We start from the raw sequence: 24549 nt of genomic DNA on the forward strand, positions 1-24549 counted from the left end.
AATACACCAAATTCCATCCCTCCAATCTGAATTTCCAGTATGAGTGCTACTTGTTGAAACTAGACTGCCATCAATACAGCATGGACATTGTCTCTATGCCGCAGGAACAGCAGATAACGGCTCTTGAACATGTGAGGTTGCTCAACTTAGGTGATGAACTTATGTTTTTTTCAAAAGCAGTCCCCTGTAACTGCCTGAATGTGAATATACTGTTCTACAAGGCCCACTAAAGCAAAGTGCTTGTAACTAATCCTATTGGTCAATCAATTTAAGAAAATTTTTTTACATTCTGATACCTATTTCATCCTTGTTAGGATCAAGAGTGCAGCCTGTCCTAATACTTAAATATTTAAGGGACAACACTGATCCTAGATGGGACACCAGGAAATCACAGTGCACACGCAGACACACACACACACATACACAGACACATACACACGCAGACGCACACATACACACACCCACACACACGCAGACACACAGACACACACACGCAGACACACACACACACACAGACACACAAACACACACACACGGTAAATTTAGAGGATTGCCAATTCACTTACTACACAAAGACACAAGCAGACATATGATACCTTTTATTGGACCAACACAGGGTTATGAATTACTCGAGCTTTGGCTTTGGAGCTAGTATGAGTCTTCATCTGGAGTTAAGTTACTGAAGTTAGATACAATGCATAAATATCCACTTGTGCCTAGAAATTCATTTTTTTCCCGATTGGCTAAAACAAAAAAACTTGAAAAATGTTAGAGTGGAAAAAAATTTGCATCTCATCAGTCTCCAACGATTGTAACTGTCTCTAGCTGTCGTAGATGACAGTCTGTGAATGCGTGTGTGAGACTGTATGAGCCTAAATCTGTGGACTGCTAAAGTCTTTGTTTTAGCCAATTAGAAATGATGCATTTTTCTTTCTAGGGACAGGTAGATACTTAACCACTCTAACCAAGATCAGTAAATTAACTCTTGACAAAGGGCTCATACCGGCTTGGACGCCTGAGCAATTGCAAAACCTATGCTGGTCCAATTAAAAGCATTACATCACATCTTCATTCCAGTGTTGTTGCATTTTTTTTTTTTCTGTTAGGGGACCAACACATTTCTTTTTTTTTTTTAATTTCATCTACAAGTGTGCCTTTTCAACGTATGCACAAGGAGGACATGCAGAATCCATACAGAAGTCAAACCAGCCAGGAACCAAATCAGAGAACCAAAAGTCATGTCACTGAAAAAGTTGTTAAAACACAAAAAGACTTCACATTAAAGAAAAAGCTACCTATGCAAGTTAAAAAATAAGGGGGGCCTATACTGAATGGATGCTGAACAGATGTAACAAGGAGGTATCAGTATTCTACAAACAGCTCTCCATCAGGCATAAGCTGATGCCGTTAAGTGTACAGGCGAAAAGTCCTGTAGCAGTTGACAATTAGCTGTGAGGAAGAGCTGAAAAACTCTACACACACTAATTCTGTAACAGCATAAAGCAGAGTTGAAACAGACAGAAGCTATGAATCCCACCAAAAAGGAAGAATGCTGCATAAGGCTTTAGTGGTCTTCAAGTGTAGCAACAGAAAAAAGGCAGTCTATAGCGAAATGGAGGCAAACACTTGAAGCTACACAACTGCCAGCCTTATGGGATGTATGAGAATGTGTGGTGCTTCTGGGTGAAAGAGTGATACACTGGGTCCTAGGTAACCAAGTGATTTACATAACTACGTGTTACTCAAGGTAGTGAACTGCAAAAGCTCGGCTAATTTTATTAAAATAGTTTCACTATAGTAAGTATGATGCTTCCCACTTAAGCATGATGTTCCTGCACTGTGCTTATAATCACGCTGGCAAACAGTGTTTTTATAATAAAACTACTTTTTAACATGTAGATAAATACTGAACACTATTTTGGTTGTGTTCTGTACTTTTTGATAATTTCCATTAATGGAGGGGGGGGTACATTCTTATCACACACACACACACACACACACACACACACACACACACACACCTCACACGATTTAAAGTTGAAAGTAGAGAGGATAGGGGCACCAGCCCTCTTTGCAAAAGCAATTAACAAAACACAGTTTCTGGGAAGAGTAATCCTTATGAAAGTGTGTGTTGGAGGGGTAGAAAGTCAAGTTTTTGAGGTCAAGGGACAAATATAAAGTAAGAAAGAAGCAAGGTTTGTTAGAAATAATTACTTATTACAGAAAATGGGCACCAAGTGCCAATGTTTAACAGCAATGCCATTAAAAATAATTCTTGATTTTAAAATCTGGATTAATTCTGTAAATGTGATTTGAAGAGTATTACAAAAACCTCTGATGAAAGCAGCAAAGAAGCACACCAAAAATGTCATTCTGCCACAGCTGAAATGCTAGAAGCAAAAGATTTAAAATTATCTCAAAATTAAAACTAAAGATGACTAACACTTTTACTACATAGTAAATAAAATGATTTGTGTGCAAATGATCAATCCAACTAAGTTTAAAGACAACACAAATGCTATACTATCTTTTGAATCTCCTTACAGGAATGCCCCAGTTATTAGATTAATCTGTTACATCAGATCTCATTCCAATAAAGCCCAGTTTATCATACTTTTAAATTTAAATCAAGATTTGTGTACATAAACTATTATACTATTCTTCTGCGTTGTCGCCTCACAGCAAGAGGTTCTCCCATTCGATTCTTGAATGGAGCGCCTTCTGTGTGGAGTCTGCATGTCTTCCCCGCGGTCAAGTGGCGTTCGAAAGACATGCGTGAATGGGCGTGCCTTCGTTGAAGGTTTCGCATCAGGATGGCACCTCGGTACCATAAAAATCAACTGCCAATCATTAGTGGACCGGAGTTCCGCTGTGGCAACCCCTAACCGGGAAAAGACGAAAGAAAAACAACAACAACTTTGGAATGACATGAAGTGCAACTCTAAAGAGGTGAAATTCCAATTCCTCAACAGCAGATGGAGCCCTCTGACTAAAAAGAACTTTTTTGTACCCACAGTGGAAAGCTTTTCTTGGAACCTTCTTTTTCTCAACATTTGGAATATTTACTTTGAGGAGGCCAAAGCCAAAACATCACTTACCTGAAGAGCAAGAGATTCGTTAATCTTGTTAACAAGCCAGGTGAATGTGCGTCCATACACAGCCTTAGAAAGTGCATCTCGGGCATAAGCTGCTTGATCCAAATTCAATGGGCTGATCAGCTAAAGGAAAACAAAATGCCATCAGATAAAATAATTAAGGCAAACTTGAAAAAAACTGGGTGAGGGATTTGGTAGTGTTCCAATTACTTACAGGAAAGCTATCACTTTAAGTCAAAGCTAACACAGTTCAGCTTCTGTAAAAACAGCTATGGGAAAAATGACATCTGGCAACAGCACAGACTATAGTTGCCAGATTTGAAACTTGTGGTGCTACACATTACATTGTGAGAAGACAGACACGCACACAGATATTCCTTTGCAACTTCTGATCTCTTCCCCTGGCTACTTTTATCATGTTCACAATGCATGTATGCACCAGCATGTACACTGAGATACAGGAAAGTACAGTTGTGGACACATCATAAATGTAGATATTCGAGTGTATTCACTGTTGCAGTTATCACATTTGGGTTATCTCTACCAGGGTAGCCCTCGGCCGGCCCGAATACCAGAGGATTAGTATTTCTGTGTCGGTTTCTGTCACTTGAAGACTGACGTCAGGTCGTCAGTAGTATAAAATAAGGCAGACAACGCCATTACATCAGTTTTTCTTGCCCTAACCTGTCAGGAACCCCCAAGTAGGAGGCCAGGTTCTGCTGGATGAAAATCCCACCAGTGGAAAATAAATACTAAAAATCCCCTCATAAGTTAAGGAGAACCAATAAGTTAGAATGGTAATAAAAGGAGAAAGAGAAGAAAAGGGGGTGGAGGGAGGGAAACTAGGACTGCAACAGTGAATACACTCGAACATCTACATTTATGGTAATTGTACTATGTTCTTCGTGTTTCACTGTTGCAGTCATCACATTTGGGTTGATTCCCAAAGCTTAGGAAAAGGGTGGAGGCAGTCATTGCAACTAGGGGCTGGCTAGGATGCCCTGCAAGACTGCAGAGGCAAACCCTGCCCTGGATTTGGAGAAGAGAGGCAGGTGGTAATGCTTGGTAAAACTGTGAACAGATGTCCAGGTGGCAGTTCCATGATGTCCCTGGTGGGGACTCCTCTGAGGAAGGCTGCAGAGGTGGAGGCTGCTCTGGTGGAGGTGTGCCCTGACCCCCTTTGGGGAGGCATTCCATGCTGTTTGTAGCAGAAATGGATGCAGTGTGCTATCCATTTTGAAAATGTTTGTTTGGAGATGTGTTTGCCTTCTGCCCCTGTAGCAAAGCTAACCAGCAATTGATCAGACTTTCTGAAGGATTTAGTCCTGTCAAGATAGAATCTGAGCTGTCTGTGCACATCTAGAGAGTGAAGAATCCTTTCCCCCTTGTTCTGGAGATTGGGAAAAAAGGTGGGCAAATGAATGGATTGGTTAACAGCCACAATGGAAACTACTTTGGGCATCAAGGATGGGTTAGTTCTGAGGGATACCCTATTTGCATGGAAAATGATGAAGGGTTCCACAGCCATGAGTGCTTGCAGCTCAGAGACTCTTCTGGCTGAAGTGATGGCCAGAAGGAATGCTGTTTTCCAGGAGAGAAATTTTAGCTCTGCAGAAGAAGCTGGTTGAAAAGGGGGGGCAGGGCGAGCTTTTCCAAAACAAAGTTAAGGTCCCAAGCTGGTGTTGGTGCCCTTCTGGGTGGCCTCATGTTGCTAAGCCCCTTTTAGGAACTGTTTGATCAAAGGGTGTGAGAAAAGGGGCTGCTCAGTGGGAACAAAGCAGAAATGACAGAGGCATGAATTTTTACAGAGGAGAAAGAGAGGCCACTGTGTAGTAGGTCAGCTAAGAAATCCAGGATGAGAGGGAGGGAGGGCTGTGCCATATTGGCTCCCCTCGCCTGGATCCAGGTGCAGAACCTTTTCCATTTGTCTGCATAAGACTTCCTGCTGCTAGGACGTCTGGCCTCACGGATAACATCCAGAACCTGTTTAATGAGGCTGGCTGATTGGTTCGGGGTTAGGGAATAAGCCAAGCTGCCAAACTGAGAGTCTGCAATTGGGGATGCATGAATTCCCCTTGCCTGTGGGTCAGGAGGGTTGGAATCTGAGGAAGATGCCGGGGGGGATCGGGGAGAGGCTGCACAGCAAGGGGTACCAGTGTTGCCGGGGCCAGTCTGGAGCTATGAGAATGGTCCTTGGTTTTTCCTCCCTTATTTTGAGCAGTACCCTGGGGATGAGAGGGAGGGGAGGAAAGGCATAGACTGATAGATGACCCAGGGAAAGGACAGGGCATCCACTTTCCAAGCCATGTAGTGATGCTCTCTGGTGTAGAAATTGCTGAGCTAATGGTTGGTGTGGGAGGTAAAGAGGTCAACCTTCGGGGTTCCCCATTTCTGAGTTATTAGGGTGAAGGTACTTCTTTTGAGTTGCCATTCGTGTGAGTCCATAAGATTTCTGCTTAATTGGTCTGCCAGAGAGTTGAGAGAGCCTGGTAGGAATTGTGCTAATAGGTATAGTTGCATGGCAGAGGCTGTGTGCCAAAGGGTCATGGCCTGCCTGCATAAAGGGTATGAGTGACTCCCTCCCTGCTTGTTGATGTACCACATCACAGTGGTGTTGTCTGTTTTGATCAGGAGAGCCCCTGACGAGAGAAAGGGCTTGAAAGCTATCAAGGCATACTGCACAGCCATCATCTCCTTTTGATCAATGAGCAGAGGGATTTGATGTGGGCTCCATTGGTCCTGCATGCACCTGCCGTCCAGGTGGGCACCCCAAGCATAGTCTGATGTGTCTGTGGTGAGTGCCTGGGTGGTGGGGAGAAAGGCATTCCCTTGTTGTGGGAGCATGCTGCTGCCCACCAAAGAAAATATTTTCTGAGGCAATGAATTATAGGTAGAAGAGTCTCCATGTCCCGAGAGTGTTGGCACAAAAGGTTCTTTAGGTACCACTGAAGTTTCCTTGTATGCAGTCTGGCATATGGAATGAGTAGTATGCAAGATGCCATGAACCCCAGAGCTTGCAGGATCTTCCTTGCAGTTAGCTGCGGCCTGATGGCTAGTTGAGAGAAGTAGGCTGTCAAGAAAATTTGTTTCTCTGGAGTAAGGTATGCCATCTGGGATACTGTGTCCAGACTTGTTCCCAGGAATATTATCCTTTGTGTGAGCACCTGTTTGGATTTCTTTTCATTGACTGTGTACCCTAGTGAGGTTAGTAGGGTCTTTACAAAGGCCAGGTGCTTGTGCAGCTTTTACTGGCTGTCTGCCTGAATAAGGCAGTAGTCTAAGTATGGGTAAATCTGAATATTTCTTTGTCTGCAAAACACAATGGCTGGAGCCAGACATTTTGTGAAAACTCTGGGAGCAGTAGATAAGCCAAATGGAAGCGCAGAGAACTGAAAGTGCTGAGATCCTGCCCTGAAGCGAAGATATTTCCTGCATGATTTCCTGATGGGAATGTGGAGGTAGGCCTCTTTTAGATCTAGGGTGGCTAGCCAAGTGTTTTTGGAGGGCATGGGTAGCAGCTGCTGAAGGGTGAGCATTTTGAATTTTGGGATCACCAGGAAGGTGTTTATAATAGACAGATAGAGGATGGGGCACCAGGTGCCCTCTTTTCTGGGCACCAGAAAAAGTCTGGAGTAGAGACCTTGGCCTATCTGTTCTGCAAGAATGTGCTCTATTGCCTCATAGAGTGCAATGAAAGGATTTGCTTTTGCGTCTCTGCCCACTGATTTGGAGGTAGATCTGGGAAGCCATTTGGGGTTGGAAAAATGTGGAAGGAAAATTTGTATCCCTAACACACGATGTTCAGAACCCAGTGGTCCTTGCTAATGGTGGCCCAGGTGCTTGAATGAAAGGAGAGGTTTCCTCCTAGGGGTAAGTGAAAGTGGGCAGAGGGAGGGGATGGAGGAGGAGAGTTACTGTGAGTTCTTACCATAAGGGGGTGGCTTAGAACTCCCTAATTTTGAAGTGGAGGTAGTCCACTACTTGGATTTCTTCATTCCCTGGGTCTATTGTCTTGGGGTCTGCTTCCAAGGGACCTTGGCTGGGCTAGTTTACTGGGAGCAGGAAAGGACCAGTGCTTGGAGGGACAATGCCTGCTGAACCTAGAGGGCTGGACCTGCAAGAAATCCTTAACTGTTTGCATAGATTTTGCTTTTTCTTCCATATTTTTTAAGACCTCTTCTGCCTTAGTGCCAAATAAGTTATCCTTGTGCAAGGGGGCATCCAATTTAGATTTGACATGCTCTGGCAGGGGCTGTTCCTTAAGCCATGCATGCCTTCTAATGACAGATCCAGTGACTGCTGCCCTGCAAGAAGCTTTCTAGGGCATCAAAACTACAGTGCAAGGTGTGTTTAGTTACTTGATTTGCAGAATGCATTAAATCTTGTAAATCTTTAGATCCTGCCCAAGCAGGAAAGGAAGACATTTTTTGTTTAAGGAGTTCCAAGGTATGTTGCTGAAGTTTCAAGCATATGGAACTGACAATTTAGTGCCCTGATAGCAAAAGTAGCTGAGGTGTATACTTTTTTACCCCATCTGTCCACTGCTTGTAAATTCCTGTCTGAGGGGGTGGGATTCTTAGATGAGGTTGCTTTAATCCCTTTTGGCTCTTGAAAAATGAACTCTGTGTCAGCTGTAGGATTTTTAAAAAGATATTTGTGTGAGTCAGGGACTATAGTACCTGTCTGGTTTTCTGGGAGCAGGTAGAAGGGCATCAGGATTAAGCTGGATTCAAGGAAAACATCCTCCACAACATCCAGGACTGGGGGATGGCTAAGAGTCTGTGCTGTGGAAGATCTAGGACTTCCCTGAGTCTCTTTTTAGACTGAGGGTAGTCCTGACTCTCACATTGAAAATGCTCCCTTAAGGTATGCAGGGTTTCCCCAAAGGAAAAATCCTCTGGGGGAGAGGCTGAAGGAATGGAATCCTCTGCATCAGAATCCTTATAAGTGGAGAGGGGTTGCATGTCTTCATATTCAGATACATCAGATTCATCTGACTCTTGTTCAGACAAAACTACAGAGGACAGATCTCTTTTCCTTTTGGAAGGGGTAGCTGTTCCTCCCCTGATTGGCATGATAATGGCTTCTGCCATTTTAAGCATTTGAGACTGAGGAAAGGTAGCAGGTGCCAGAGAGTGGGTCGTCGGTTTCTTGGGTGTAGTTCGTACCCTGGGTCTAAGAAATTCGGTAGTTTTAGAAAGAACGGTAGTCGCGAAAGAAGACGTTTGTTTGTGTCAAGATTTGGTAGTGCGAAGGACTTCCTCAGAAGCCGGTGTCTGCTCAGTGGCTCAAGACCCATCCTTAGTTGAAGAAGAGTTTTGCGGCATACCAGACTCCAAAATGGTCTCGGTGGTGGCCTGAGAATCAACAGAAGCGGGCATCAGGGGCTGCAAAAGTGCCTCACTGAGTACCAGAGAACTGACGACTTGCTTAACAGAAGCGTCATCGGTAGGTTTGGGCATGTGCAGTCTGTCTCTGTCTTTATCTTTACATTTTTTCAGGAGATCCACTGTCGGAATGGCTTACCGAAGGCATATCGGAATACGAGGACTGTAAGCGAAACTATCTGGCTACAATAAGGGCCCGACGATGGATAGTTATGGCGTTGACAATGAGGGACATCGTGGTCTGGGCCTAAATAAGTGACGCAGTAAGAATGGAAGTCTTGGTGTGGTATTTGTTTTCCACAGGTGAGACAATTATTAACTTTTTCTGACATTGCTTAGTGCAAGAAAAAAGGTTCCCCAACGGGATACTTAGCTTTAAAAGACTTCAACTTCAATTTGGTAGACGAAATCTAGGTAGTGGCCGACCGGCACTCGTGCGAATTGCTTCTGCTTCGGGCTCCACGAGACTGATGTAATGGTGTCGGCTGCCTTACTTTATACTACTGATGACCTGACGTCAGTCTTCAAGCGACAGCAACTGACACAGAAATACTAAGCCTCTGGTGTTCGGGCCGGCCGAGGGCTACCCTGGCAAGGATAATCCAAATGTGATGACTGCAACAGTGAAACACGAAGAACATCTTCAATTGCTCAACAACATACACAAAACCACTATGGGAATCAAAGCTTGAATGCAATTTGATTCAATATAATAGGTATTCAAAATGTAAACATAAGGAATCCACTGTACTTTAGAACAGAGTATTTAAGTACTGCAACTGGATACAAAGGACTTTTTACAGAAGCAATGTTCATACAAGTACAAATGTACTGCAAAAGAAGGACGTCCTTAACAATTATGATTTTTTTAATCAATTTAGACAAGACACTCCTCATTCCTTTCAACTGCTATCATTTACTAACTAGAGTCTTAGCAATAAGCAAAAGAAACCCAGGAATACAACATCTGTACTATGAAGGATTTATTAAAACACAACAAAACAGCAACAATAGCAACAATGACAAATGCAAAACTTTCGAGACAAGCTCTTTTTCAATGCTTCAGTAATGGCAGCTGCATCATAAACATTTAAATGTATTAAAAATAATTAAAAGTTAATTAGCTAGCCTATAGGAAATTTTATGTAATTAATCTCATTATGAACAAGATGAATACATTTCCCTAAACAAAACATATAAATACACAAACATACAAAATAGTTAAGAATATAACTATATAAATATACAGCCCAAAAAACAACACTAATAATTGATTAATGTTCACATCTCATTTCCTATACCCATAGGATTGAACTTTTATTTTATTTTTATTTTACATGTTCTATTTACATTTATATGCAATCATGTCTAACTTTTTAATAGTATGCTGACTAGTAAGACCTGAGTAATACATCTGCTCTGAAATAGCCGGTCCATTTATACTCCCAACATTTCTGTCTTGTAACTAACTAAGCTACCTCCTTGTGGGTCAGGGAATACTCTCTGGAGAACCCTGAATTTAAATTTATGATCCTTCCCTTTAATTAAAATATGTTTGAATAAAGCATTAGTCTCAACTCTTCGTATACCCGAGAGGTGTGAGCTTATGTGTTCTTTAAGTTTCTGGTTAGTCTTTCATATATAAAAATGATCGCAAGCTACACAATTAGTAAGGCATATCACATTATCAGTAAAGCATGTAGCATAAGTATTAAATACAAATTCATTGTTAGTAATCAGAAAACCTGAACTACAAAAACATTTCTATTAAATTTTGGCAAGGAGGGTTGAAAATTTGTGTAACTCCTTGAAATAAATTTTAAGCTATCCTCCCAACATATTAAGGACCTCAGCAGAGGAAGGACCAAATAATACCTCTTTAGGGGAGCATTCAAGACTTCAGCTTTGACATCCTCTAGGAAATTCTAAGTAGCCAGGCAAATCTTATCACTGACCAGTGGGCAGCTGCTCAAAACACAGCATTAGCAGTGCCATTAGCACATTCTAGAAGAATCTAGATAATGTTTGGTTACCCAAGGTACTGAGGATACCAATTAATTCAGAGATGTCTTAATTTCTGAAGAAGGGAAATCAACAATTAACTTTCTCATACTGCCAAAACAAGCCTGCACAAACTTAGTCTTACGAGCCTGACAATTCACTATTCAGAATCTAAAGTGGAAGTGGAATAATAAACGTTCTTCGAACCAATCAAGCTTTTTCCCCTGCTAGTCAGAAGCAATAAGGCTAACTGCCATAAGGAGTTTGACAGAGAAATTACTGCAGGATTTGATCTGGCATTAGAAAAAATGGATATTGTGGGACTGTGCCATGTTACACAATTTCCAGATTTTCCAACAGTAAGTAGGTGGTTGACTGTCAGGAAAACACTGGCTGCAAAGACAGCATCCTACAAAGCAACAGAAGAGGAACAGCTGCAACCTGAGGAAACTCCACCTGTAACAAACCATATCTTTGCTGGAATTGTGGTATTTTTTGTTTACACTGAAACAAGTCCTTCATTCTGGCGAAAGTATCAGAAAAATAGAAAAAACTCTTCAGAAGGGGAGTCTGAATAATAATATTCCTCAGGGTCAGATTCGCCATACTGTGTTGTTGGAATTTGAGAAACACAGTCTAAATTTAAATCTTGTCTCCCAGACAAAGGATCAGAATCTGAGAGAGGAATTTTTTTCCTTTATAATAAGGGAATCAGTAAAAACAAAATGAAAACTCCAGCAAAGCTAGAACTTCCACTGAGTAACCCCCCAAACCTCTTGTATCAGAGGCACATGGGATATATGCAGATGACCCTTATGAACATCAGGTGTTTCAGCTAATTGGCAATTCTGAATGCTCATGAATTGTTTCATTTTAATGGACAATTTCAGGCCAATAAAGCCAAACACCACTAGCTGTGGACATGCATATTTCAGCCTTGTCATGATCTCGTCAGCACAAGCACAGTGTTTTGACTAAGCATAAGAAACACAGGGCTGTTATACCCAGCCAATGTCCATTATCATTAGGGTCACTGCAAAAATATCCCACACCTGATGTTCGGTCATTTGCATACATCTCATGTGCCTCTGATGCAAGAGGTTTGGGAGTTTACTCAGTGGAAGTTCTAGCTTTACTGGACTTTTCATTTTGTTTATATTGATTGGTTTTTCAGTGACCTTCTCACTTATTGTTTTAGTTTTTAATAAGGGAAGGATTCAGCATATAAAGACTAAAACACTATAAATAAATGTTTAGCAAAGCCAAGCAAATCTTCCTTATCTAATTTAGGAGAAGATATATCTTTTTTTCTGGAAGAATGAAACTCTTCAGATTATGTAATCTTGCACATTCAATTCTTTGCAAACAGACAAGGAAGTTGTTAAGGCAGTTCAACTTTCCAGGTCTCAAAAATCTCTGCAGATGGTCACTGCAGTCATGAAATTAAAAGACGCTGGTTTCTTAACAGGAAGGTTATGGCAAATCTTGATAAGATTTTAAAGAGAAAAGGCACTGCAATGTCAACAAAGGGACATACAGAAAACCTATGGTTTTCCCACTAATAATATATGGCTATGAGAATTGGATACACAGGATTACGATTGGGTCTCTGATCATAACCAGCTTATCACTGTGACATAGATGCCAAGAAATTCATTTCAAGAACAAAGCATTCACTTCAAGGACAATCGATGGTTACAAGTGGAGACCCAAACATAATTTGTCATGTGCTACCAGATAAAGAAAAAAGAAAGTGTAGAAGTGTAAAGTGTTTTTCAGCTTTGAAAGCTGGTAAAGCACTTAGTGAGTGGTACCACACAGCCAGCAGAATACCTCTCAAGTTCTTTGCTTAAGAATACAGTTATTTGTAAAAAAAGTTTGCTATGATGTGATAATTGTCTATATTTTTATATAGTTTGAAGTCTTTCTTTTTAAAATTGTATAACTACCTATCTACTGTAGTCTGATGTTGTTATTTTACTCATTGTGGAGCTTTTCTCCCCGGGCCTCCACTGAAAATGGGTTTCTGACCCAGTGGACTCTCCCAGTCAACAAATGTCAATATATAAAATAAAATAAATCATTTTGGACCAATCCAGAAGAAATGAAAGGACAAAGGACTGAAATCAGGGACAGTTTGTAAACTTTGTTCTAATTCACTTACAAAGTTAATAGAACAAGTTTTGCTTCAACATGCATTTTCTCAACAATAAGTATAAACCTGTAATGTCTGGCATTACTAATTGAATGAAACAGTCAATGATTTACAGAAAATAATAAAACTAAGAATGACGGGGGCAAAATCAGGGACAGTTGAGAGACATGGCAGGTAGAAACAACGTTTTCTAGCAGAAGGTAAAACTGCTTTTTAAAAGCTTCATTCTGACAGGTTTTCTCTTTGAAAGTATGGCACAGTGAAGGACTTGTAGCTTTTAAAAGCTGTTTTACCTTCTGCCACTGTTATTTGCTGGCTAGTACTTTCCACTGTTATTCCTTAATGAGAAACCTGATCTTAACAGCGCTTAAGGTGTCATCAACAAGGTTTTGTTAAGCATCCTCCTAAGCTCTGTTATGTTCAGGTCTCATGCTAGGGGAAGTGCTGACCAAGGTTATCTTTTTCTCTTGATTTTCGAGCATACTCAAAGTGCTGCATGCAGTACTTACAAGTCTTTGCACAGGAAAAAAAAATATGCTTTTGAATTATGGTATTCGGGAAAATTTGAGAATTCCACGGACTAAAAGATCAAATTCATTATTAGTTAAGGAAACAAACCCATGCTATTCACTGCAAGGTCTATTAGCAAATCTAAAACTCAAATATTCTGACCAAATAATGCAAATGTGGTCTTCTTTAGAGAACACACTGATCTGATGCAGGAAAAGATCAAAGATAAAAGAAAAAAGGGAGCACTACAGACTAAAATGGATAAACAGCATTACTGAAGTAGTGAATGAGAATTTACAAGAACTTGAAGCAGCAGCTGCAAACAGTCAGGCCTGGTGTGCTAAAGTCGATGACGTCACAAAAAGTCAGAATTAACTGCTTGCTGGTCTTGCTGTACACCCACTGCCACATTTTAGCATTGGTTGCTGAAAAGTGAAGATGCATCTTAGGACGGCCTGTGTCTGGGTTATTGTTTGTGGAGGGAATGGAAGAATAAAAATGAAGTGGTAATGTTAGTGGTGGATGGCATCAGCCAGCTAAACTGGAAAACTGAATCTGACTAGAAAAAGCAATGTCTAGATCCTCCCCATGACTATTCCCTTCAACTATCAAGCTACATGTAGTGAGTGGGGCTACCATCAGCTGAACAGTGCAACATGACTGCACATCAGGCAATGTGCCCATGCGTCATAAATATGTACACAGAGTGGTGAAAGGCAGTACAAATAAAATGCACAGTTAAGTCATACGTACGTACAGGGTAGTGTTTTTCCCCTTATAATGCTAGTGGCAGCAGGCCATAAAAGCATACAATAATTTATGAAGAATTAAACCCAGGAACACTCAAGGCAGTTGGCCGTTAGGCACATATTTTAATTAATATATATATATAAAAACTAAGATTTTACTACTATAAAAGGAGTGGACCCCCATCAGTTTAAAGGGCAGCTGTATGTTAAATTTAGCAAGACAATTATTTACTGGCTTATGATAAAAGTTGTCTTCCCCTTTGGGAGAGAAATGCCTTATCCTCTGATTTCCAATGCATTCTGAGGAATTCACTAATGCTGAAACCAACAATGAATAAAAGCAACTTACTGTGAGAAACGGCAATTTATACTGTACTCTTCCAATGAGTTAAATGGGAAAAGTAGTGTTGCATGGATGTGGAGAACTGTAATGTGCTAAATGTTTTGATGGATAACAATGCAAGTTATACCAAGAAAGTGGAGACAGTTTTGATAACTCCAGGTTACTTTTCTTTGGCTACAAGTGTCAGTGGCCAACTGAATATTGATATTTTCTGGGTATTGCCTTAGGTTCCATTTAGTTGAATACATCTAGTAACAACATTATGTGGCTTATAGACCATAAAGTATAACCAGGAGGGGTAATAAAAGGGCAGAAGAGTAACCAATTTAATCTTTTTTTTTTTTTTTTTTTTTTTAGAAATTACTTTTAGGCACTTAATCTTTTATTTTTTTTCAGAAATCTCTCTTGGGTACAACTAGTTTGTACTGAAGTGTAAGGGTAGTGACAGACAGCAAAATGTACATTTCCAGACTTCATAATACAGTGCAAAGTGCTAGCAAAGTGAATTTTGATACATTTTAGGTGTTGCCTGTAGGCATAACAGACTTAGCCAACATCAGGGGTAGTTTGTAAAGATATATGCTCTCAAATGCCTCGTCACAGTGAAGACTTCGGACAGATCTATTCCAGAAGAGTAGGCAATTGAAGTGTCACAGAAACCGAAGCCTACCATTGATATTAGGATTCTACTAAACGTTATGTCAGTCTCTGCACAAACACCACGTCATGGACTTCCAGAGAACAGTCCAGCTAAATCCTCAATGCTATGAGGCAACAGTAAACACTGGTCAATTCCTTCCCATTTCGCTTGTTCTCTTCACAATTAGATCAGGTGGCCATTATGACCCAAAGACAGTTGTCACACCTACTAATCTGCATAACAAGCACTGAAGAAGTGGACATCAATAACTGTGTCCACTGTGACAATACTATTTAATACTGTAGTCAGGGTTATAGATTACACCAGCATCTTCACTTTCTCTTTAAAGTGCATGGCAATAAAGGAGAACACTAGACCATGCTAGTGCTTTTGTGTAGCACAAAGAATGCTATAGCAAGTCGCACACACTAAGCATAAAATGCATTTTTGTTAACTATAGCTCTGATTTTACCCTTAGATTTATCTCAGTCAGCTTCAATCTAATGATGTGATTAAAACTGGAATAAAATGGGAAGCCTTCTCTCTGGTACAGACAATAATAACAACACAGTTAAAATGGGCACAATGTTGTACAGAACCTCTAGCTCCCAGACCACCTCAATTTTAAGAAATCTAACAGAAACACCACTTTTAAATCCTTGCTTAATTTTTAAAATTTTATTGGCCAGCAGAAAATAAGCAAACAGAGTGCAGTTCAGTGACAACCTCATCCACCTCTTTCCATGCTGAGTTGCTTCATGTCAAAAGAATTATACCTGTAACCACAGAATGCTGTAGATTCATAACACCAGATTTGCATCTTGCAGACCTAACACTTTCATTACTGTAATGTCAGCTATTAGGGTAGTTGGAATACATAATGCAGTTAAACAACTAGTTACCTATTTTATTAGCCACCAATAGGTACACATATACGTCTTACTAAGCTCATGGCAAAGAGATATCATTAAGAAAAACAACCACATCACCCAGCGCCAAAATGGTTCCTTTTTTCAGTGTTTTCTTCTTATAAGCCTGAAAGTTTAAATTGACACTCAACATACTATTATTTGATAAGTTAAAAAAGAAAAGTGTGGCAAGTGAGTACATCTGAAGTAGTTTATGCAGTAGTTTCAGTTTAGGGTAAACTACAACCCATAAGAACTCTCCTTTGTCACCATAGTTATATCAGCCTCTTACTTCCAGAAGCAGGGACAACTCTGGAAATAATAAGGGACACTAAGATATTAGGACTATTAACGTGGAAAATTGACAAAAATCAGAGAATGTGAACAAATAAATATTGATTTTCTGATGTAAAAGAAGTCTACAACTTTAATGAATGTTATTATTTACTAAGTGCAATCTGTCATCTTTTCTCCCAAAATCACAAGATCTAGGAGAAATTACGATGAACAGAGTAAAAACTTTAACAAAAATCGGGGACTGTTAAGAGATATGTTTGCCAGCAATAATGAAAAATACTGAAGCTTGGGGTAACAGCATCACTCACTATTCTGGATTTGCACTTCCATGCCAGTCCAGTGTTTTTCTATAATCACCAACTGCATTTGGGCCAGAGTCAGTAAAAGGAAGTATAAGCAGTCCCCAGGCCAGGGTGTCAGTGAAAATTAAAGTATTAAGTAGATTACTTAAGGAACTGAAACTGCACCTAATAATTGTACAATTGGCATCTGGAGCACAGAATGCTAAAACTGTAAAATACATGGGCCGCTACTCCCTGAACAAGTAATTTCTCAGCAGTGTCTGATCAGTCTAACACAATTTATCAAACATGCACTCTACAACCCTTTTTACAACTTGTTCTTAGGTCCTATTACCTCGAAGATAGTTGAGGAGTGCAGGCGCAATGCCATCTGCATGAGGTAAGGAGAGGGTCTTTGCCACCCAAATAAAGCTTCAACACTACCCATTTAATGAACTGGACTCAACTGACTGGAAGTCACTGAAAAAAATACTTGATTTAGTAGTCTCTCTAATTTTAGTGGTACTCTAGAAGTGTAACAATACCACTGATCCTCAAAGCTCATGGGTATTGCTGGACTGCACTCTTACTCACCCCCCCTGTTTCTGATCCACATATCATGGAAGTCCTAAGGCTGAGAAATCAGCTACACAGTTATCCATTTTGGGAAATTAAGATGGGTAGCACTGCATCATGACACATTTTTCTTGAAATATTTAACAGTGCTACAGTATGCAGCAGCCATCTTTATCACAATGCAGCTGGTAGAGAAAGGAACAAGCGAAGAGTTTTAAGGGAAAGGAGAGTGAGCTTTGGCCCTGCTAACTGTTGTATTTCATATTTGCCATGGTAAACAGGGAAAGGCAAAGATAACTCCTTGTATGAGCTTAGTGTTGAAGTGAGAGCCATGTTGTGACTAATGCCTTGACAAACAGCAAAAGGAAGAAATGCTGACAGGCCAAGAAGGTGGAGCTTACTAGAGTATTTTTGGTACAGACAAAACATTCTTTTTACTTCAAGTCTGCCATAGGTGAAAAAGTTCCTTTCAAAAATATAAAAAAAAATGTGATAACAGTTCTTCAAACCTAGCATTATGGACAATTGGACTACCCCTGTTTCTCCTGCCAGCCTTGTTGACTTGGGTCTCCTGAGGCAGTGTAGCAACTGCCTCATGTACACAGACAACCCTCTACTAACAATTCAGTATAGTACAGAGTGCGAGAGATGCATCTACACCAAGAATCTTGAACCTGCTCTCTAGCACTCAAAACAGTAACACTGAAGATGTTGTCAACTCACCCACCACCACTCATGCACATAGTACCACTATACTCATACACACAGTATGCATTCAACACATTACTCAACATAAAAAAAAACTTACAGAAAACACCAGAGACCTCCAAAACACAATACTGTTACAACCAACACAGTTCTCACAGCATCCAAGACAGATAGCAACAGCAGTGTTTCACTTACCAAGCCCTTAAGGTGTAACACTCATACACCAAATTTTCTTGTCATTGGAGACTCCATAATGAGACATACAGATGTCCGACTCACCAGGTTAGAAAGGAGAAAGTCGCAGTCAGCTGCCTGTCCAGTGCCAGGATTGGTCAGATCATACATGCACTCAGGTCTTTCAGCAACAACTACCATTATGATTCTGTAATTTCTCACGTTGGAGTGAACAACCTGAGATGTACCTCACTGGACTATATGAATACAGAGATGATTGAGTGCTGTGTCCCAGGCAGGTATGTCCCTAGCTTTGAGCACCATATTACCCTCACCCAGAATGATGTCTCAAACAAAAAATTGTCGATTTCAATAACTGGCTTAGATTTTGGCATCATTCAAAGGGGATCCAGTTTCTATCATTCTGGGATGACATGGATGACAAACCTTGCTGGTTTGCCAGAGACTATTTGCATCTAGCACCACTCACTTTCAGCTGCTGGTAAAGGCTCTTGCCTCCCCTATAGTGCCTTTTTTTAGGCAAGGTCTCAAAAACTAAATTGCTGACATGAAAATTGTCAATTATAACAAAATAAAGGTTATGCTGCTAAATGCCAGTAGCTTAAACCAAAAACTGCACACCCTGGAAGCAATCCTATCACTGGAGGATGTAGAGGTCTGAAACCACAGAAACCTGGTTCAAGGCCTCAGAGAGTACTCCTGGCCTTGCAAGCCTACAATGCCTTCCACACCTTCACACTGCAAAATGAACATGTGAGAACTAAAGGAGATGGTGTTTCTATCTATATTACAGATAAAAATCACCTCCTGACTAGTTAGACAGGACAACTCCACGGAGTTGCTCCAAGTTCAGATTACTGTGGGTAAGACCCCCCAGCTAGTTATAGATTCCCTTCCATGGATCATGATGTGCACAAGACCTACTTGACCAAACTGGAGTCAATATAAATACTGCCAAACACTCTGGTCATAGAGGACTTCAATTATCCCACCATCAACTTGGAAACCTACTCTAGCCCTAACTCACTAGTGAAAAAGTTCCATGAATTTGTTAACTCAAATGCCCTGGAACAAATTGTTTAAACCCCAACAAGAGGAACAAACTTACTAGATCTGGTCCTCACTAATATGTCAAACAGATGCATCACAGCAACTGTTGGACCCTCATTAGTTAAATCTGACCACAGATCAATCGCCTTCAAACTGGCACTAACATCAGAACTTACAAAGGGTGAAGTCAGACTAAAAACTGCAAAAAGGCAAACTATACCCTCCTATGGGAAGGTATAAATGCATTCCAAGACCCACCTCCAGCTGGAAGTGGTAACTACACCAAAGCTTACACTAAAGCCCTGTACAGTCACTTGTATAAGTGTATAGACTCAGCTGTTCCAGAGAGAGAGTGAAAGTCAGAGCACCAAGTAAAAACAAGCCGCCCTGGTAGACATCCAGTATCAACAAATGCAGAAAGTTGCTGTCTAAGAAAAAGTAGGCGAGGCCCCAACAATGGAAAAGTACCCTCCCTCAGCAGGCAAATAAGACATGTCAAATCCTCCAAGGGTAACTTTGAGAAAAACTTAGCAATAATAGCCAAGGATAACCATAAAGCCTTTTACAGCTACATAAGCAGCCTAAAAGGCAGAAACCAAGCATGTGCCAAACTAGTGACTTAACAGTATCTCACACACTGATCCCACAGAGATAGCAAACTTTCTGGTGGACAGATATGGGGAAAATTTCACTCCTTTATCTCCTCCAAACTTATCACAAACATTGCCCCAAACTTTCTCACCACCCTACATATCTGAAGAGCAGGTCATTAAAGCCTTGTCTAGGGCAAAAAACACAGCCTCTATGGGACCAGACGGCATCCCAAATACTCTCCAAATATTGTCCCCCACTTACTCCTTATCCACTCACTACTACAACTACCTTTCCCCCCTCCACTCCACCCTTCTATATCCCTGTGAATACACCCTCACACATTTCATTCTAATCCTCTCCTCTCAAACTTATTAACCATCTCTCATCCTACACATCCTTCTCACTCAACTCATACTCTGTCTCCCACCATGCAAACAAAATCTGCCAATGCTCTAATACCCTTATTTCTAAGCCTAATCCTCTTCTGCTTACTCTACCTTACTATTCTCCCACAGTTTCAGCGCTCCCCTCTCCCTTTCATACAACTGCGATTTACATTAAAAAAGGCTTTCCCTTTACAACTCCAGCCTCCCCCCACCTCTACAAACATAATGAATCTTTTCTATTTCAAAGGAAGCTCTTCCTGACCCCTAGTAAACCACTTCCCATACCCACCAAACTCACCTCATTAGGTTCCATTATCTACACCTATGACCCATTAGAAAATAGATACTTATCCATACTCTACTCAAAATTTATCACCCTCCTCCTCTGTTCCGGAGATATACACCCAAACCCAGGGCCTTCATACAACTCCACCTCTAAACCACATTCACATAGCTCTCCCCTGCACCACAAATCTCTTCTCCTAGCCACACTTAATGCCAGGTGCCTTTGTAATAAAATACCTTCCTTTCACGCCTGGATCTCTTATAACAAACCTGATATTGTCTCTATCACAGAAACCTGGCTAAAACCACACATAAAAGATACCGAAATTATGCCCCCTAACTATAAACTTATAAGAAGTGACAGATCTCAAAAGAAAGGTGGAGGAGTAGTCTTAATCTTCTCCTCCTCCTTAACAGTAACACCCTGTACTAAGCCCATACCCACACATTTGACACCGCCGAGCTAACCCTCGACCTTCTCAAAGTAAATAACAATAAAACTTTATGCATTGCCTCCCAGTACATTCTTCCTGGTAACAATATCCCTATACTGGAAGATATTCTTGCCTGGTTCATTTCCAACATAAATAGTGAGACTATAATCCTAGGCGATGTCAACGTGGTCTTCCATTGACTCATCTACCCCTTCTCAAAGCACAATTCACACAGCTAATCAAAACCCCTACTAGACCAAATAAAGATTACACCACAGGTAGCATCCTTGACTGGATACTAGTCTCCCACGCAAACTGAGTTTCTGATAGTGGTACTCTCGCAGACTCCCTTAGTGACCATCTCCCTGCCTACATATACCATTCCCCCTCCACCATCCTCTTTCAACACAGACACATTACCACCCGCAACATGCAAAACTTCAACCCCCCTTAATTTTCTCCAATACCTTAAAACAGATAGATTGGAACCCTCTAAAGTCCCTCCCTTTAGATGCCGCTGTCTCACATTTCAGTAGAATTTTCACTGATATACTTAACCATTTCGTCCTCAGTAGAACCAAAAGACTCAGATCCAAAACAGCCCCCTGGCTAACTAAAGACACAAAACTACTTGCGTATCACCGAGATAAAATTTGGAAATACTACCAAAAATGTAAAACTCCCAACTCTCTTGCCAAATACAAGCAACTGCGAAATCAAGTAAAAAAACAAATAGCCACTGACCGTAAATCCTACTACCTTAAACTTCAAAATAATCATAAAAAGCAACCCCAGAAAATTTTGGAATACTATTTCATCAATAATATCCCCAGGCAAAAAAGAGAACCCTTGCCCTGACCCAGACACACCAGACCTCCACCTAGCTACCCAATTTAACTCCTTTTTCATTGACTCCATAGGCAAATGTACCTCTTCTTTCCCTAACAACCCCCCCAACTTAACTGATAACAAAAACTTAACATCCATGAACCCTAAGTCCTCCCCTTTTACTCTCAAATCCATTCCTTACCCACACTATAAAAAAGCTCCTACAAAAGTTAAAACCATACTCTAATGCCCCAGATGACATTCCATCCAAATTTCTACAACTAGCTGCCGATGGCATTGCCCTTCCAATCAGCATCCTAATCAATCGCTCCATTCAAGGAGTCCTATGTACCATACCACTGGAAAAAAAGCCTTCATCATCCCCCTCCATAAAGGAGGTACAAAACTGTTCAATCTCCAACTTTCGCCCTATTGCTATCCTATCCCCTATCTCTAAGATACTCGAAAAATGTATTCACCTCCAACTATTACCCTACCTATTGGACAACCAACTCCTAACTCCTACCCAACACGGGTTTATACAACACGGGTTTATACCAGGACATAGCACCACCACTGCCGTTCTTTCCTTCCTCCAAATCATTACCTCTGCTCGTGACTCTGGGAACATAGTTTCTACGCTCCTCCTTGACTTATCATAAGCTTTCGATACTGTCTCTCATGTGCTTCTACTTTCTAAACTCTCCCATCTTAATCTCTCCTCTTCGTCTATCAAATGGTTCTCCAGCTATCTCTCAGCCAGGGAACAAGCTGTAAAATGGAATTACTGCACTTCCTCTTTCCTTCACACACCAACAGGTGTACCCCAAGGCTCTATTTTGGGTCCTTTACTATTTAACATTTTCATCAATGATTTCCACCAAAAGATCCCCAATGCTAAACTGGTGCAATACGCAGATGACTCCACTATCATCTGCTTAGCCAAAATTCTTCCTTTACTAATAAACCTTACGCAAGAAGCCTTCTCCTCCACTGAGTCCTGGATGCTTGACAATCACCTAGCCCTAAATGCCTCCAAATCTAAAATAATGATCTTTACCCCTTCTAGACATACTGCTGCTGACAAAGCATCCTTCTCTATATTTAGCCTAAACAAAACAACTATTGAAATAGTTCCCCATACAAAACTTCTGGGCATTCTTATCGATGACCAGCTAAAATTTGATATCCACCTACAAATCAATATTAAAAAGACTCATCAAAAACTTGGTATGCTTTATCGACACAGGCGCTACCTTTCTTTGTCTTCTAGACAACTCCTATCTACCACCTACCTCCTACCCTCCCTTTTGTATGGAGCTCCACTACTCTCTAACCTCCAATCATCCCTAAAATCTAAACTTTCCTCATGTTATAACAAAATTTCAAAGTTTGCCACAGGATCCAAATCCTCTACTCACCATTGCAACTCCCTACATGCTCTAAATTGGTTGGAACTCCCAAGCTACCTAAATTTCATTCAATTAACTACAGCACACAAGCTAATTTTCAAACCTTCTAACTGTCCATCACTCTCCTCTTCCCTAAAACTTCACCAGTCACATACAACACTTAGATCCACAAATCAGAACCTCTTAGAACTTTACAAGCCTTTACACGCACCAGGGCAACTTCTACTATCATTCTCCCTTGCCAGATTATGGAACTCTCTTCCGTCTTACATTAGAACTACCCCTAACCTGCCATCCTCTAAAACCCTACTCCACTATCACCTCTACTCCCTCTGGGAGTGCTCCTGTAACCATCCTACCTGATTCCTGATACCTATTCCCTATTCTATTCTACTCTAATCTCTTCCACTGCTTCAATTCATCTCTCTAAAATTCCTTTGCCTAAATACATGTAGTGCATTAAATGAACATAAATTTATTGTTTTTGCTAATATCTTATAAGTGATTGACTCAGCTCATATATTTCAAGATATGTAAAATCTTGCCTTGCTGTATATTGAATGTTAAACTGTTGTTCTCATATGCTGTGCTAATATATTGTATATTGATTTTCTGTCTGGAGATTTTCTCCTCGGGCCTCCATTAAAAACGGGCTACCTTGGCCCAATGGACTTTCCCGGTTAACAAACTGAAATAAATAAATAAATAAATAAATAAACTAAAACATGAACTAGCACCACCATTAAGTACACTGTTCAATCACAGCCTAACCACAGGCTATGTTTCTGTGGAATGGAAAACAACAGTTATTCCCCTCCGGAAAGGTGGCTTAGCAACAGACCCAGGGAATTGCAGATCAATAAATCTGACCAGCCTCATTTGTAAGACCATGGAACGTACCACCATGGAGTTCATAAATAAAGACATAGGCAACCTCCAAACCCTGCAGCCAACCCAATATGGCTTCATCAGGGGCAGATTCCATCTGTTAAACCTGGTGGATTTTTTCGAAAATGTGACCAGGGTCATTGACAAGTGCAAATCTGTGCACACAGCATACCTCAACTTGGTCAAGGCCTTTGACACAATCCCACACTCGGGTATTACCAATAAACTTACCAAGTCGAATGTAAACCACTTTGTTGTAAGATGGGTTGCCAACTGGCTCAAAAACTGGTCACACACTATCAAAGTGGGTGACTCCACATCAACTAGCAGACCTGTCACCAGTGGGGTGCTACAAGGGTCAGTGTTGGGCCCCCTACTGTTTGGTATACACTTCTCAGAAGTTCAGGCCAAAATTAAGGGGCTGTGGCTAAGCAAGTTTGAGGACAACTGCAAACATGGTTCAATTATCGAATCCCCAAATTATGCCATTATACTTCAGGAGGGTCTTACGTAGATCAATGACTGGTGTCTTAGCCACAGTCTCAAACTAAATGCAAAGAAATGCATCATCATTCCCTTCAGTAAAAGCAATGTCCCTTCACACTATCAAATGAACACTACCATCTATGTACCTACAAAGTGGTAAGGGATCTGGGATCAAAAGTAGACTGCAACCTTAACTTTGACCACCATGTGTCTACTGTAATAAAGAAGGCTTTCTACATAGCACACTTGATTAGCAAAGGAGGTTATAACTCCTCTATACTTGTCACTAATCAGGCCCATAATTGAATATTGGCATGTACCGTGCAATGCACCTGCAGCAA

General features: G+C 40.8%; 1 protein-coding gene across 3 annotated transcripts in view; it reads right to left on the reverse strand.

Moving 5' to 3' along the window:
- Positions 1-24549, reverse strand: part of MYO1C (myosin IC) — a 1794562-nt gene that overhangs the window by 453205 nt on the left and 1316808 nt on the right. For all 3 annotated transcript variants that reach the window (XM_044054342.1, XM_044054344.1, XM_044054343.1), the window contains exon 10: positions 3099-3218. In XM_044054342.1, coding sequence (XP_043910277.1) covers positions 3099-3218 — 120 coding nt within the window. The remainder of the gene's footprint in view (positions 1-3098; positions 3219-24549) is intronic.

This window comes from Protopterus annectens, chromosome 13.part0, assembly GCF_019279795.1.
Source record: "Protopterus annectens isolate FY-2018-M chromosome 13.part0, PAN1.0, whole genome shotgun sequence".
Lineage (NCBI taxonomy): Eukaryota > Metazoa > Chordata > Ceratodontiformes > Protopteridae > Protopterus > Protopterus annectens.